Below are 16,996 nucleotides of genomic sequence, written 5' to 3'. Positions count from 1 at the left end.
GAAATGTAGGAGCTCTTATCCATACTAATCAAGTTTGAAAGCAACATCACACACTGCCTTGTACAGATACCCAGCTGTTTTCTGTGTTGATGTCTGAGCTCCCCTGCTAGAAGATATCCTCTTTTAAAGCAAGGATTATATTTCATCTTCCTCGTACGGGCAAGCCTGAAGTGAGTATACGTTATATGCTCAATAATTTATTTTTGAATATATGAACTCTGAGGGAAGAATCTTACTCAGCTTGCCTTTTTTCCATTAATTTTTTATTCTATGTTTTCCTACTGTAAAGGCAAGAAATATTTACTGGGGAAAATGCAAAGGTAGAATAAAGGGAGGAAAATATCCATCATAATTACTGTTGGTACTTTGGTGTATTTCTTAGGCACAAATAGTTGTTTTTCTTTTTTTTAAAACATAGATGTACAGACATCATATCCCATATGCAATGTTATATCCTGTATCTTAAACTTAACATAAATAAAGCACTTCTCCAACTCATCAACTCTTTGTTGAAGAGTCAGTGGTGAATTATTTTATATAGAAAACGTTTACATTGATGTAAACATTGAATGCAAATGACTGCAAAATATCTCATTCTGAAGATGTTAGGTTGTTGATCTAACCATGTTAGATCAACCATGTTAACATCTAAACATGTTAGATGTTAGGTTGTTGATCTTCCCTTGAGAAACTTTTGGTTCTTTTAAAATTTTTCCTATTATAAATAATCGCATAATGAACACTGTTGCGTATAAAATATTCTCCGGTAGGCCGATTTCCTGAAATGGCTGCCCCACATGTGAAATTACTAGGCTAGTGGGTACAAATACGTTTAAGGCCACTGAGGAAAACTGAAGATCATAGGACATCTGCTTCTAAACATGAAAACTGGTAGCTTCCCGTTTTCAACAAGAAACAAACCAGAAGCCTCTTCAATGCCACCTAGTAGTACCAAAATAGTTACACGTGCTTAGCTAACGCTCCCAGTCCCCTCCACGCCCCTCCCCCTGAGAAAATGCTGCCCAGCCCTAAAAGACTGCATGACCCTGGGCTAGTCCCTTCGGGCCTTTGGCCCTCATTTGTCCCCAGGCTACCCAGTGGAGAGGTGGCCTGACTAGGCGTGCCGAATTAGAGGATTTCCCTACAGCACTGAGTGTGAGTTTGACGTCCTGGGCGCCGAACCCCAAGCTCTGGGCCTCCGCAGGGCGCGGTCACCTCGCGGGTAAATCCGGAGGCTTAAAGCATTAGAAGCTACAGTTTACAGAGCTCCAGGGAGGGCCCAAAGTACGACAAGCCCTTCTCTACGCCGAGATTGGCCCAGCCTTTTCTACATCTCCTGCGCAGCGCCTCCTCTTCCCTGCGGTTCACCTAGTCCACCCTCCAGACCTAATCCCGACTTCCGATTCTTCCCAGCGGAAGGGTCACCCAAGCCCCTTGGGTCCCCTTCCCTCTCTCCTTTTCTTTCCGCGCCGATCAAGCCAGTCCCAGTCTCCACAGTGGGGGGTCTCCGCCACCCTAAGCTCCTGACCACCTTGCAAGACCTGCCATCAGACCCCCATCACCTCTTCTGCACGTCTTTCCACGTTATCTGTCCCGATCGTCCCTCTGTCTTTCCCGCCACGACTGTCTTTCTATCCGATTTCTAACCCGCAGGTCTGCGGGTCCTCTGGCCGTGGTCCTTCCGTTTCACCCTGTCTGAACCTCTCATGACAGTTTCTCTATCCCCTTTAGGTCCCCCCTCACATGCCCCTCCACGTATCTCTCCCTCTGCGTCCCCGCCCACGTCTGCACTTCTGTCCCCCGAAAGTGATCCTCCGTACCCGGAGTCGGGCCCTCCGTCCAGCCGGGACCCTGCTAACCATCCATTCCCGGGCCCGGAGAGTCTGCGGCCCGGTTCCCCTCCCTCACCCGGGGAACTCTTCCCTCTTCCACTTTCTCTACTTTGAACCCATCCCAGCAGAGTCCAGGAAGTAGCCAGGCGCCGGGGACTGGCGGCGATGGCGCCCAATGGGACGCGCCAGCGGCGGCGGCGGCCCCGCCCAGAGTGCGAACGCGGCCAATGGACGCGCGGAGGCGGGACTTCCGCTGTCCCGCGGAGGGCGGGGGAGCGAACTGTTGTGGTGCGGAGCGTTGGGCGGGCGGCGGCCGGGCGGCCCAGGGGCTGCCGCGGGACTCGGGGCGCAGCCGAGCGGCTGCAGGGGTGGGGCGGGCCGGACGCGCCCCGGGGCCCGGACGCCGCGGGTTCGAGGCCGGGCCCCGCGCGGGGAGGCCGCGCCACCCCGGGGGAGCTGCCCGGCGGCGAGTTTGCCCGGCAGCCGAAATAAGGCGGGAGCCTGCGGGGGCCCTCGGAACCCCCTGCCAACCCGGGCCTGGAGTCCTCGGGGAGCGGCTGCTTCCTGGGACGCCCTCTCGGACGTCCCCGCCGAAGGGTAACGGTTAAGGGCCCCCGGCAGAAGGCGCCTCCGGGTGACTCCCGGCGGGGCCCTGCGAGCCGTAGGAGCCGACCCCGGGGCCGCGAGCGGGGAGGAAGGGGCTTGGCGGAGACGCGGGGCCGGAGACCGAAGGAGCGGGAGCGCGGCGGAGCGGAGCCGGGCCTCCCGGTCGCGGGGCAGGGCAGCGCCTCGGCTGCAGACGGACTCTGGGACCCTCGAGTGCGGGGGCCTCGGCAACCTGCCCCGCGGGGAGCGCGGCTGCGGAGTGGCCTACGGGGGACCCTCCCCCAGAGGGGCCGGCCCGGGGCGGGGAGATGAACGGCTTTAGCACAGAGGAGGACAGCCGGGAAGGGCCCCCCGCCGCCCCCGCCGCCGCCCCGGGCTACGGCCAGAGCTGCTGCCTCATCGAGGACGGCGAGCGCTGCGTCCGGCCCGCGGGCAACGCCTCCTTCAGCAAGAGGGTGCAGAAGAGCATCTCGCAGAAGAAACTCAAGCTGGACATCGACAAGAGCGTGAGTCCGCCCCCGCCCCCGGCTGGGCCCCCGCACCGGGCAGCTCTCGGGCCGCTGCCCCGGGCTGCGGGCGGGACTCGGGGGCCCTCCCCGCCCTGGGCCTCGCCGCCCTTTATCTGCAAACTGAGGAGTTGGGCTTGCAAAGGCCGCTCGGCGCTGGTGGGCTCTAACTAGGGCTCTGCCCAAATCCGGGAGGTTAGCGGCGGGGGCTCCGAGGACCCTTCCTGCCTGGGAAGATTTGATACCAGTTTTTAGCTCGTTTTATTGGTGCAGACATGGGAGCAGGAAGAGGTGGGTTCATTTGGTTCGCCCACGGAGGAGCAGGTATTAGGGAGGAGGTGATGAAGGGACCCAGCTTTTCTCCAACTTCTCCCTCCTTCTCGGATCCGTGTTATTCCTTCAGAAAAAGAAAGGTGGCAGTTACGTCCCTGTCTGGGGCGGCCTCAGCTTCTGCAGAGGGTCACCGAGCTCGCTGCTCAGCAGGCAGCTGTGGGGACCTGGGATTTTCAAGGATGTGGCAGAAATAAGACCAAGATGTGGTCTCGGGAGGTGGCTCTGGCAGTCGAAGTGACAGAAAGGAAGAAAATCCATTTTTATAGGGTTAACTTCTTTACAAATGCCCAGGAGGGTGGAGGTGGGTAATTTAAATTTGAATAGAAAACTTTTCCTGTGTGATTTCACCACTTCTAGTTAACTATTCTAAAGATGGGCGTATTGTCAACCAGTTAAGAACTGTTTGTTTTGACATCTGTTGCTGCAAGCCTTAAGTGGCTGCCTGGTGATTAGGAATTGGAAGTTAGAGGGGTATTTAATATTCAGGTAGACCAGCTAGAAGATTAAGTGGTTAACATCCATTCTCTTTTAGGACCAAAATTTCTCCACTTTGAGGGGAAATCAGAGATTGCTTGTTAAACTGAAAGGGCACCCACTTCTCCATTTCTGATTTTACAACTGAAAATGAGGCCCAGAGATAGGAAGTGACAGTGCCAAAGTCACACAGCACCTAAGAGGCTGGTTAATTTCTTGAATCCGTTGTCTGATTTACTTCTAAGCCCCATGCATAAGCCTTGATTTCAAGTGTTTAATAAGTAAAAAAATTCTTCCCTGCCCTTCCTTCTACGCTCTTCACTCTCACCCCCATTTTTTTTAAGTTAACAATTATATTTGCAACTCTTGAATGGAAAGATGCTACTTTTAAGTGGTTGAGGGTGAGTTGATGGCTTTCTTAGTACACATCTCTATCAATGAATGAATAAATGAATGAAAGGAATTCATCTAAGCAAACACTGTCGGCTAGACACTGTCGTGGCCTGGATTAGGACATGTATGGAAATGAAATGCTTAATTCTAAGACAGTAATGAATTCATCCTCATGGAAACACTGCCCACCTTCTGTTTAGGTTGTTGGGAGCCTTTACTTGAGCAGCTTATAATAATATTTTATAGTATTAAAAAAAAAGAAATTCCCAGTTCTTTTAAACCCACCATCTGAACAGTTGTGCTGCTGCAACTGAGGCTCCATTTTCCCGGTGACCCCACTGGAAAACCTGTGTTGGGCTATGTTGACCGTTTGACACACGCTGTCTAGAAGAGAGGCAGCCTGAGCCTGGTACTAGAGTTCCCAAAAGGTAATGCTTCTGAAGGAGTAGGATTTCAAGGCAGAGCCACTCACAGTTTGTTTGAAGGTGGTGTTGTGGAGTCATTTCTTCTGAAAGGGATTCTATTTCATTCTCACAGGCTTGGGCAGGAATTCAGTTTTAAGTAACTGCTGTGTTACAAGAATTTTTAGTTGTTGCAGAAAGTGAAACAGGGAAAAAAACACTAGAGCCTTTTCTACCACCCTCCTTTCTCCACCCCCAGTTCCCTAAAGGCCACTGGGCTCTGAAATTTCTGAAAACCAATATGTACTTGAAAACAGTTAAGGAGGAATAATGACTATTTATCTTGTAAAGGGGTCTAGCAGAGAACCTTTTTAAATAATAGCACCTTAAATCCTACTCATGCAGTTTAACTCCTTTCATGTAAACATTGGCAGTGTTCTGTGATTTATTAAGATATAACATGCTTTCAAACATCCCTCCAATTGACACATATCTGCTTTTTTCTGGAGAAAAGTAGAAGTGGAGAATAGAGTAAGGAAAACATTGCAGGAGGAAAGGACGTGTGCCAGGGGTTAGAAGGTCTGGATGACCTTGGCCAGGTCATTTCTCCACTCTAGGTGGCTTCAGGTTATCCCAATAGAAAATGAGATGGGAGCCAGGGGGCTTACACTGGTGACTGCTGAGTTGTCTTCCATCTAGGATTCCATTATTCTAGTGTCCTGACTTGAAATCTCCCAGCCACAGCTTTAGGAATCACGTCTCAGCCTGTTCTTTTTCCAAGTCTGTCACTCTGTGAATGTGAGGAACAGCTTAGTCTCTCAGACCTTACATGTGAGACTAGCTAACACGAGGGCCCGCTTCCTGTGAGGTACGTAGGGTATGCTGTGAGTGTGCTTTCTGTCCTCGTAAAAGCACATCCAGTAGTCTATACATCAGCTAGGTGAGATTCTTTGGGACAGTGACACGTGCTGTGTCCGCAGGTCCTTTGACAGAGTTGAATCTGGCAAAGCTATTCCAATCTGTTGCCATATGTAAATGTGGCTTTTACTGGCCTAAGCTGCTTTTAGATGCGAGGGGGTGGCTGTGTTGATGCAGCAGCATTTATTGATTACCTGCTGTCTGCAAGACACCCTCACAATGTAAACTTAAAACTACTCATGACTCACTAATCCAACCACATGAAAGTGCTAATTCATCTGAATAAAAAACAGTTTTCATTGTTTTCTCCGTGAAAAGGCCTGAATTAATTACGCTGGTTTCCTATCAGCTTACTTTCATCTTTAAGCATTTGAGGAATAAACTCAAATTCAGAAGTCTCTCAAGAACATTTGCACAACATCTGGTTCAGTGTCACCAACCCCAAGTCATTTACAGTCATCCTCCATTCAACCCTGCTAGTTATATTCTTAATAAGAACACGTTCTTCACATCTTAGCTGCTGTTGCCGCCTTCACTTACTATTATAATAAGCCTCCAGCCTGCATTAGAAAAGCAGCAGTTGTATCCAGCTTCTTTTTTTTTAAAGTTTCTTATTTATGTATTTATATATTTTGGGCTGCGTTGGGTCTTCGTTGCTGCACGCGGGCTTTCTCTAGTTGCGGTGAGCAGGGACTACTCTGTTGCCATGCATGGACTTCTCATTATGGTGGCTTCTCTTGTTGCAGAGCACAGGCTTTAGGTGCGCGGGCTTCAGTTGTTGCAGCACGCAGGCTCAGTAGTTGCGGCATGGGGGCCCTAGAGCGTGTGGGCTCAGTAGTTGCGGCACATAGGCTCAGTAGTTGTGGCACATAGGCTCAGTAGTTGTGGCTCGTGGACTCTAGAGCGCAGGCTCAGTAGTTGTGGCACACGGGCTTAGTTGCTCCGTGGCATGTGGGATCTTCCCAGACCAGGGATCAAACCCGTGTCTCCTGTATTGGCAGGCGGATTCTTAACCACTGCGCCACCAGGGAAGTCCCCCACCTTCTTTTATGTGGTTCCACCTTGTGAGAATTTCTGCACCTCTTTCCACTTCTCTTTGTGGATTAGATGTGTGGTGATGCAAGAATTATAAATAGATACACAGAAATAGTTTTTCAGAGGGTTGTCATCGTACAATAGTAACTGTTGTCAATGTAAAAATAGGCTGTCCCATCTACCATTACCACAGTGCCTTCTTTCCTGCTTTCCTGCTCCCGGGGCAGTGCATTCCAGCGAGGTATAAGTTCCTAACTCCTACAGGTCTGAAAATGTCACGTCTCTCCCTGCTTCAAAAACCTTGGGCGACCCTGTCTTGTTTGAAGGAAAGTCTAAGCTGTTCTCATGCCCCTGACCCCCAAATTTCTCCTGATGCTCCTGCACAGGCAGCCGCCTGCATCTGAGTGACATGGTCTCCTCAGGGCCTCTTCACTCACGCTTTCCATCGGCCTCATTTGAAACTTAAGTCGTGGCCTTTCCCATCTGGAATGCTTCCTGACTACCTGCAAATCCTCCCTTCTGGTCAGGGGCCTCCACTCTAGCTAGCTCAGCCGCAGGGCCTTGCCCTTTGCTGTATCCATACCATTTGTTGTATTTATCATTCAGGGGGGACTTGGTTTATAACGCACTGCCCGGTGCGATATTAGCGTTCTCTTTGAGGGGTTCTCATTGTGCAATTCAGTAGGAAACTTGTGGAAATGATGGCTTGCATCTTGTTCTTCCTTGGTGTCTCCAATGCCTCGTGAGGGAGAAAAGCCCCATAATTTGACAGATACCTGTTGCTGTTTCCATGGAATTGGCAACTCTGACTTTAATTTGCTTCCCAACAGGTAAGACACCTGTATATTTGCGATTTCCACAAAAATTTCATCCAGAGTGTACGAAATAAAAGGAAGAGGAAGACAAGTGACGATGGTGGAGATTCTCCTGAGCATGACACTGACATTCCTGAGGTAAAGTTCCAAAACTTTACCTTAAGAAAGCTGGGAGAATGGATTCTAACCTGATCCTTACCTCTGGCCTGGCCTAAGAAGTAATTTTAGTCTCCTCTTTGTTGCTGTGGTGTATTTGAAAAGTGACTAATAGAATCATAGTAATATGGAATCTGAGAGCTGAAAGCTTAGAAATCAACTGGTCTGACTGCCCCACAATTTTACAGACACTCAGAGTCACACACACAGTTTGGGAGCCCCAGTCCAGTGCCCTTTCCAGTAGGCTGTGCTGACTTTCTTCAAAAAAACCCTGAGAAATACCTAAATACAACCACAATGTCAAGTTTTTAAAAACTTTGTTTTTGCCCTTAAAGTTAGAGACTGAGTGTATATGGATTGGGGGAAGTCATTTCCCCTCTGTTTTCTGGTCTGCAAAATGAAGGTGTAAGTTGTCAGGTCACACCAGCTCTGATTTTCTATCACTCTCTGATTCCTGGTCCAGGCTTGTTCCCAAAGATCTATTCCAAGGTCAGTTACACTGGCCCAGGGTTTCTCAACCCCGGCACTGTTGACATTTGGGGCAGATAATTCTTTGTGGTGGGGCTGTCCTGTGCATCATAGCATGTTCAGCAGCATCCCTGGCTTCTACCCACTAGGTGCCATGCACACCTAGTGTCTCCAGACATTGCAGGTGTCCTCTGGGGGGCAGGATCATCCCCTGCTGAGAACCGTCGCACTAGATGATGAGCCCTAGGCTTCTCAAACCAGAAGCCTGCCTTTCCTTCAAGGTGCCAGTGTCTATTAAGCAAGGCTACAGGGAGGAATATCGAATTTTCTTTCTATCTAAATTGTTTTCACTTAAGACTCAGCAAAAGAAGAACCGTTTATAATGTACACTGGATATTTGATGCATGAATATTTCATAAGGCAACCGCCTGTTAGCACTCAGAGTGAAAATGACTGTGTAGGAATAGAAAGAGTAGGCAGGCCTTTGTCTGCAGATGTGGAGGAAACCTTTGAAAATATGGCCCTTTCCCTCTGCCCCTTCCTGTGTCCCCTTTTCTAGCATTGGTTTACAGTATCTTTCTAATGCTTTTAGCATTTTTATTATTATTTTATGAAAAAATGGATGTATTTACTTTCTAAATGCTTTTCACAAAAAAAAAAAAAAGGTTTGAGGAATGTTTGAAAAGGAAGAAGGACTTTGGTCCCTCATATTGATCATTCATTTTGTTTTTAAGTGCTCTCCACCTGCCTGAAGCAAGAACATCTCTTTTAGAGGCAGGTAAAGGCAGCCCAACTTTCTGGGCCTTCAATATTTCATGACTGTGCAGCTTTCCTCTCTTCCTTTGTTAGAAAAAAAAGGGAGGGTCCTTTCCCCTCTGTTACCCAGTCATCTGCAGAGACCCTGACCCTAACCTGCTGATTTGTACATTTGCTACAGTAGCTTTGAGCTTTCTCTGGAAGGCTGTTAAGGATCCTAATACCCGAAGGCTGAGCCTAGGGGAGAACTATTTGAGAATACCAGTACTTCCCACTGTCCTCCGTCATGCCCCTCTATCTACTCTGTGCCGAGCTCTGGCCTGTCTTCCTCCAGGATGTCTGTCTGCTTTTACCTTTGCTCTCCATGCCTGCTATGCCCTCTAGCATCAGCACCCCTGCAGAGCTCAACTTCACCATCTCATTTCTGGACCATTGCTGCAGCATCTCCCTCTGCTGTCCCTCCACCCCCAGTCAGTCTTCCCACAAACCACCACAGATCCATCTTCCTAGAACAGCGCCCTCCCATCTAGGTTCTCTCCTTCTGCTTGTCAAGACACGCTACCACCCAGTCTCACCTTTTAAACCCATCACGAGAGCCTCTGACCCCTAGCCCGTATGTCCTCTCATGGCTTTCCGAGCCCATGGCCTTCTCTCTCATTCCCTACTCTAGTTCTTTTCCTCACTGTCTCTCTAAACCCTGCCTCTCCTTAGCGGAAGCTTTACAACCTCCATCAGCCTTCTGGGACCACCCCTCCCCCGCCAGAACTCTGCTTCCACTGTTGTTTCTGTCCTTCCAGCCAGTTATTAGTCCTTGGTGGACCATTTCTAAGACTTCTTTGTAGTCTCTCCATCCCCACCCCTATCTAACGTAGTGCTAGGCACACAGTGGGCTCTCAGTGAGTCGTGGCTGGTCAGGTGATGGATAATGTGTTTCTCCTCTTCTCTCTAGGTTGATCTGTTCCAGCTGCAGGTGAACACTCTCCGACGTTATAAACGGCACTACAAATTGCAGACCAGACCAGGCTTCAATAAGGCCCAGTTAGCAGAAGTAGGTAGACAAAATTGCGCTCTAAAGAGGGAGAGCCAGCGTTGTGCTTCTGATGGTGACCTTGATTCTCCATGTGTGTCTATACGTAATCCCTTCCATACCTCTGGAAGCAACTTCCTCTTTCCTCTTTTGCACAATTTAGAATCCCCCAGCTTTAGACCTAGAAAGGCCTGATTTCCATAAAAGAAACCAGGGCACAGAGAAAGGAAAGGACTTGCGTAAAACCATACAGCAAGTTGGTAGCTTGGAATCTCAAGAGTCCTGATTCTAAGTTCTGAGTGTTCTTTTGTTTGTTCATTTGTTTGAATCTTGTTTTGCAAGATTCTTTCTAGATATGTTCCATTCTGCACATGAGGTGTGTCTGATTAATCATCCCCAAACCTTTACTCATGTTCTGTAGGAGCTATTTTTCTTTCTTTGGTTGTTTTCCTTGAATTCTTCTACTCTGATGTTGGTAATGGAAGTACTTATTACAATGAACGGAGCCTAAGAACGTTTTCTCCTGCCCTGAGTCCGTAACGCAGTTCCGGGCGTGGGATGGGGATGCGGGTGCTCCACTGGCCATTATTTTAATATACTGACAGCCCTGCCTTGATACTTCCGTCCTGTTGGCATTTGTGTGGGTACCCTCTCATCCTTCTTTTCTAAATGTGTTTTTCTGTCTATTGTAGAAAACTTGGGAAATGATGAAAAATGCCATCCTACTATTCAGAGACAACCACTCTGTAGTTTTCGTTCTCTGACTCCCTTTTTATCTGAACCAGTGCCCTCGGTCCATCCAGAGATTTCCTTATGGGGTCACATCCCTGTTGGTTTTTGGTCTTCCCTTTAGAGCTTTCTTGCCGATCCATCATTTTTCCTTAAACCTCTCCTTCACCAGCGTCCAGATAAACCACAGAAGTACACAAGCCTTTCCTACTTCAAGATAACATTACCCTAGCCAGTATCCACCCCTGGTGGGAGGGGTGGGATGAGATGGGGCAAGAGGAGACCTGCGTTCTCAGGGCTTGGAGATAAAGTATCAGGAATACATAGTAAATGATGAATTTTTCTTCAAATCTCGTGTCTTTCAAGAGGCAGTTATGTACTATTTAGATGGTTTTTTGGGTGAGACACTTACATCTGTTCAATTGGGTATTTATTTGACACAATTTTAAAAGGACACTTTTCTGCCCAGTTCCTGGGCCTGAGAGCTTATGGTAGCAGCTGGTCAGCCCTTGCAGTCCCAGTCTCTTGCTCCATGAGGATGACCTTGAGACTATGCCATGATGGACAGTTGGCTGCCACTGAAACAGAACTGCACCTTAGGAGTGTTGTGGAATAAAGTGTTGCTTTTGGAAGCCTGGAAACCAAATCACCTAAACCTGGGAAGAAAGGCATTCTGCATCCTGTAGCGCTGCAGGAAGTTCTGCAGTAATCATAACCCCTTCCATAGCTCCGGGAGCAACTTGCGGTTCCCTCTTTCACACAGCTTAGAATTTGTGGCCCTCATGGTTCACGTGGTTTAATGGACTCTGGTTTTCCTCCCCATGTAGACTGTCAGCCGACACTTCAGGAACATACCCGTGAATGAAAAGGAGACGCTCGCTTATTTCATCTACATGGTGAAGAGTAACAAGAGTAGACTGGACCAGAAATCAGAGGGCGGCAAGCAGCTTGAGTGATGATGAAGCACATCTTCAAGAAATGAAGTATAATGCTTAATGCACAGGTGATATCTGCTACATTTAAGCCCGTAAAGACTGTTAAATTTTATTGTAAATAAAAAAGTTTGAATGATGAATACTGTAAATCTTTTCGGTCAGGAGGATTATATTCTCATGATTCAGCATGTTTATACACAGACTTTAAGGCAACTACTGGACTAAAAAAAGAAAAAACAAGATCGGAAAAAGAATGAAAGAAAAACAATGTATTGCCACATTCAGCAAAGCATTAAGTCAGTTCTACTGGAAATGTGGGATGACAGATATTTTGGTAGTCATCTTGTAATTCCATGCTGCCACATGTGAGGTGTAGCCCTGGACCAGCAGCGAGGTACGGCTTGGCGGGGAGGTACATGAGCAGACCCGTCTGCTGGGGACATAGGCGCCCCTCTTTGTTGCAGGCTTTGTCGCTTATCAGCAAATCCATTTGACACTGGTCCCTCGCCAGCTTTGTGCTTTGCACACAGTAGGCACTCAGTCAGGATTTGCTGGTTAATCCAGCTGTCACTAACAGTGCCAGCCTTGTGCTTCCCACCTCCAGGTATTGAGGCCTCTGCCGTTTCTGTTGCTCACCACTTAACTTCCGGAGTGTGAGGAAATCCTGACGCACCAACAGGATATTTCAGGTCAGACGAGAACTTCAGGGCAATCTCATGTGCCAGGCTGTATCTGTGGAGGTTCCAGAAACACTGAGGCAGAGCCCCTCCCGGGAGCCATGGCTCTTTGTTCACCCCTTCATGCCTCATGCTTCATGGTCAAGTTATGTATTGTGACTTCAGCCATTCTCCTGTGCCAGAAATGCTTTGACAAATGAAGATATTTAGTGGCGTGGGGCTCATGTTCTCAGAAGTACTAATCCTTAATTCACAACCACAAGAAAGCTGCCACGGACCATGTGGTTCCTGCTCCAAAGTCCAGCTCTGGGATAGAAAGTCTGACCAGCTTTGACCTCCTTGGAGGTCAGCAACAAATCATGGGTTTGAGCAACACAGGTCAGTGCCATCTGATGTTCATTTTTGTGAGCAATTTGCCTCTCCTTTAGGGGGGACAATTCCTAAAGTTTTTTAAGTATTAACAATTACCTGATTTTTTTTATGTTCAAAAACTCAGATTCCTCTATCTAATTATATCAGAGCCAAAGTATCCTTTGAAAACAAAGCTTTATATCCAAAAGTATGCTTTTGCAAAATTTTCTAGTCAGTGTGTTGGGGGGCAGAGGGTGTGGACAGGGAGTGGGAAGGAAAGAGAAGAAAGGACTTGAATTCTAATTTCTGACCATCTTGACATATATTGTGGTCAAAGGTATCACTTTCTTACTCAGTTTTCATTCTGAGTTCTTTCTTAAGCCTTAAAAAATAAAAGCAGGGCTTCCCTGGTGGCGCAGTGGTTGAGAGTCCGCCTGCCGATGCAGGGGACATGGGTTCGTGCCCCAGTCCGGGAAGATCCCACATGCCGCGGAGCGGCTGGGCCCGTGAGCCATGGCCGCTGAGCCTGCGCGTCCGGAGCCTGTGCTCCGCAACGGGAGAGGCCACAACAGTGAGAGGCCCGCGTACGGCAAAAAAAAATAAAATAAAATAAAATAAAAGCAGCAGTGGACAGCCTGGCCTGGCGGAGCATTTTAGTGACTCACTGACGGCTTAATCTGAGCATCCACGCAGAGAAGTCAGAACAACCCCACCCCCTGGCCCCCAAGCATGGTGGTGGAGTGGCCAAAGGTCTCAGTTCCGTGGAGCATGCATTCCGTGGACGGGGACAGGGCCACCACTCTCACTAAATAAAACGATGTGTGTTCGCTGTAGCCAAGGTTTCACCAGTGTTCATGATGCATGTCTAGCAGATTGCAGCCTTTTAAAATATGTATAAATGAATGTACATAGAGCATACTCTAGACTATGAAGGGATCTTATTTTCATACACCTGGGCATGTGAGGGTGCTCTCTGCGTGTTTTTAGTTGTGCAGATTCAATAGGTATTTAGAGAGTGTCTCGCTACTCACAGCTGAAGGCTGTTGATGTGTGAGCATCAGGAAGGCTCTAAAGTATGTGGCTTATGTCGGTTTTTTTCCTGAGAAGCTGAGTTAGAAAGGCTTTGAGGGTGTCAAACACCAAACCCCCTTTGTCAAGGGGAGTGTTTTCTCATCAGGCTGGAGTTTGGGGACAGGTGGGGTTAAGGCATTGGTAACCTGCTCTCTGGAAATGTCCACATCTTATTGAGAAAAAAAGTGTGTCTTTCTGATGTTTGAACCAGAATTGTGGATGTGTAGGTCTTGTCACTGTTTCTTCAGTAGCAGATCTGTGTTCCCAGTTGAGAGACAGCAGTACGCTTCTATACAAGAAGCTGTGGTGTTAGGCTCCGTCTGTTCAAGTGTGTCTGTAAGAGTGCTTTCATTCCCACGTGAAGCCTGGGGAAACTTTCCCCTCTCAGCCAGATGCTGTGCATACTCGAGTCCCAAGCCGTCTTTCCTCTAAGGAGAGGTCCTTTGGAAAGTGGAGGTTATGGGTGTCTTAACTGTTGAAAGCATGTCAGGTGAGAGAGAAGACAGAGCTCTCTGAACTTATATTTTCCTTGTGTGCAGAAATCTATTCTTTCATCAGACCACGAAGCCACTTGCCTTAGCCTCTTCTGCAGTCTCCCATGGCTTGATCTGGGGCAGGAGACTTCTGCCTGTCAGAGGTGGCCGGCCCTCCAAAGCAACCGGATCTGGCTTTGGGGAGCAGTGGGGCTTGGGGAAAGCAACCCTCATCGTGGCTGCCTGTTTTTTATACCACCTGTCAAGGACTCGTGTGTCTCTCCACCTGTAATGTTGCAACATTGCCTTCTCTCCTCTTGGTGCTCCTGGGCAAAACTGGAATGTGCAATCCAGAACTGGCACTGTCTTAAACAGCACAGCTCCTGCCTCAGTTTCCAGCCTGCTGTGATTCTTTCATAGGCCCTGAAAGGTGTCACATGGAATTGTCAACATCTTGCCATTTGTGTTGCTTCATTTTAAGGTTTTTAAAAAACAAACGGACAAACTTCTTATTTCAACGAGCAAACCCTTAGGTTGGCAACATCATGTGAAAAAAATCATAGCTGAATCCCTTGAAAGATTGCAACCAAAGGATTCAAGACCGCTGGTGTAAAAGGAAGCGGAATTTCATTTATGTGATACAGCCACCGAGTTGTTAGGCGTTCCTGTCATAGCTAAATAGTCACAGCTAGTCTTCCAGAGAGCAGATGCTAGTAATTGTCGCAGCCGGGATGCTGCACCTAACCTTGGCATTTCAGCTGTTTATTTTGTGGGGACTTTTTTGTTAATATCCTGGAGGGCACCTGCCTGGTAGAAAGGAGAAAGTAGGAGAGGGAAGTTACTCAGAGGCCCGACCATGGATCCCAGAGTTGTTGCTGCACAGAAATCATCCGAAGGCTCTCAGTCATTACCATGACAAGATCCAGAAGTTGGGAAAGGACCTTTAAGTCATCCAGTCCAGTCTCCCCATAGGTGCTGGCATTCTGCCTACAACCGTCCCACCAAGGTTTGAGCAGTCTGGGCTTAAACACCTCTGAGGACAGAGAACTCACTACCTCCTGGGGAAGGCTGTTCTATCTTTGTAAACCTCTGGCTTTTCTATGTTCTCTGGAATTTCCATCTGAGTCTCTGCCTAATGGGGGCCAAGTTAGTTGGCCAAGGACCTAATTGCTGCACTGTCCCAGTGCATAGTGTTTGTCTCTGGGGAAGGAGCAGCTAGCATATAGACACTCTGGTGTCCTGGCTGTCCTTCCCCCCGAGTATTAGTTCCTTATTGGAGATGTTGAGGTAACCCCAACGTCATCCTGCTGGGACAAAGTATAACATCATTTTACTCCCTTGATCTTGCTAAAGCTGATGGAGGAGGTCAGGGTAGGAGGGAGTGCTATCAGGCTGCTAAAAAAAATACCTTAAGACAGAGGAGGCCTTAGTTTTATGCTTGCCTCACAAAAACTGATGCTCGTATCACTTAGGAAAAGTTTTAGCTAGAAGATTTTAAAATATGATCATTGCTCTGTCTGAAGTTGAAAGGTTATAGGGCCCCTGAGGGCTTGTACCTTAAGATTCCTGCAAGTACGTCACACATTGTTTTTATGGAGAAAACAAAGCTTAGAAACTTGGGAGAACCACATGTCTCAGTGCCAGAGAAGTGCCGTATTTTCAGGCTGGAAAGTCCTTTGAGGTCGCCGTTGCCCAGTCCTTGATTTTTAGAGATGGGGAAACTGAGATTTGCAAAGACTTGCCCGAGTGCTGTGGCATCATCTGGACTAGCCTTCTGTCCTCCTGACGCTTCTGGCGCTCGTTCACTTTCCAACTTGCAGCATAGCTGTAACCCAGTCTGCAGTGAGCTGCCCTCAGAACCTTGAGACCTAGCCCCTGAGCAGAGGTTCCCAAGGCCAGCCTGGCTCTCAGGGAACCAACCTGTAGAACTCAAGGTTGTGAGACAGGACTGGGAAGGCAGTCAGTTGAGTTTTGCAAAATGAATGGGAGGGGAGAACAGAAGGAGCCTGTAATTTAAGACCAAGGTTCCAAAGTCCTGGCGGGAAATGTGGTGGTGTCCTAGACTCTAAATTCTCACTAAATACACTTGCCTTTCAGGTGGGTCACTCAGGTGACCCTGACATGAACAGACACAGCTCTGTGGCCCTGCCGTTTGCAGCCCCCATCCCTGTTAGCGAGAGAGGCAGTTGAACTGAAGGACAGGTGAGCTCAAGATCATGCCCTGGGAAGCATGGTGCTTTAGGGATGCCTTTGTATTCCTTTCTCTTTATTACAGACTGTTTTCAAGTTTATGGTTAGGAAGGGTAAAGTTGATCCCATTTTTTGAGGTGGAATCCAGCCGGGGGCAAGGTGGGACCTTTTCTTAGAGTAGGAATGTCTACAATCAGTCATTTCATCTAGCTTGCATCTTCAAACGCAAACCCTTCAGTGGCTTTCACTTAATGAACACATCTTTGCCAATGACAGAGGCTTGTACAGGATCCCTGTTTTCACATGTCTATTATCTGTTATTCCTGTCAGAGTGTTTTGGGGGTGTGGGTTGGTTTGGGTTTTTTTTCCATTTTGTAACTGCCTTATCGAAAAGCAAGTGCCCTTCCATTCCAGGCTTCCTCATATTGTACATGTTTCCTGCCAAACTGGGGGGATCATTTGTATTTTAATTTTGTAATCTATGGCTCTGTACTGTTGAAAGGCTCTCAATTCTGTGGGGTCTCCCTAGTATGTATGTGACTTTTCATGTTGCGGTATCACACAGATGGGATGGCCCGACTTTCGCTCTTAATAAACGATCTGAATGAGAAACAAGAGACACACTCTGTTGTACCCTTTGAATGTCCACATGGAGCTCAGATGCTTTCACTTGCACATTCGGCCCCTGGCCGTGTAGGACAGTGACTGGGGACAGCGATCTGTCCTCCACTCGCCCTTCCACTCCCAGTGCGCATCATGTGAGTTCAGCTCACAGAAGTGTGACCCTGCCCTCCCACTCACTCCTGTGCAAAGAGATTGGCTGTGGTTGGACGGCCCAATTCGAGCCTGA

General features: G+C 48.2%; 1 protein-coding gene across 1 annotated transcript; it reads left to right on the top strand.

Annotated features, from left to right (window-relative positions):
- The first annotated feature begins 2,083 nt into the window (after positions 1-2,083).
- On the top strand, positions 2,084-16,763 carry SAP30L (SAP30 like). Its single transcript, XM_027081471.1, has 5 exons — positions 2,084-2,944; positions 7,329-7,451; positions 9,643-9,741; positions 11,277-12,439; positions 16,054-16,763. The coding sequence occupies exons 1-4, from the start codon at positions 2,747-2,749 to the stop codon at positions 11,403-11,405; spliced, it is 549 nt and encodes a 182-aa protein (XP_026937272.1). The 5' UTR covers positions 2,084-2,746; the 3' UTR covers positions 11,406-12,439; positions 16,054-16,763.
- The last annotated feature ends 233 nt before the right edge of the window (positions 16,764-16,996 follow it).

This window comes from Aethalodelphis obliquidens, unplaced genomic scaffold (genome assembly GCF_003676395.1).
Source record: "Aethalodelphis obliquidens isolate GAN/ISIS:26980383/991018 unplaced genomic scaffold, ASM367639v1 scaffold45, whole genome shotgun sequence".
Classification (NCBI taxonomy): domain Eukaryota; kingdom Metazoa; phylum Chordata; class Mammalia; order Artiodactyla; family Delphinidae; genus Aethalodelphis; species Aethalodelphis obliquidens.
The sequence above is the reverse complement of the archived record's forward strand: the minus strand, read 5'-3'. Positions and strand labels throughout refer to the sequence as shown.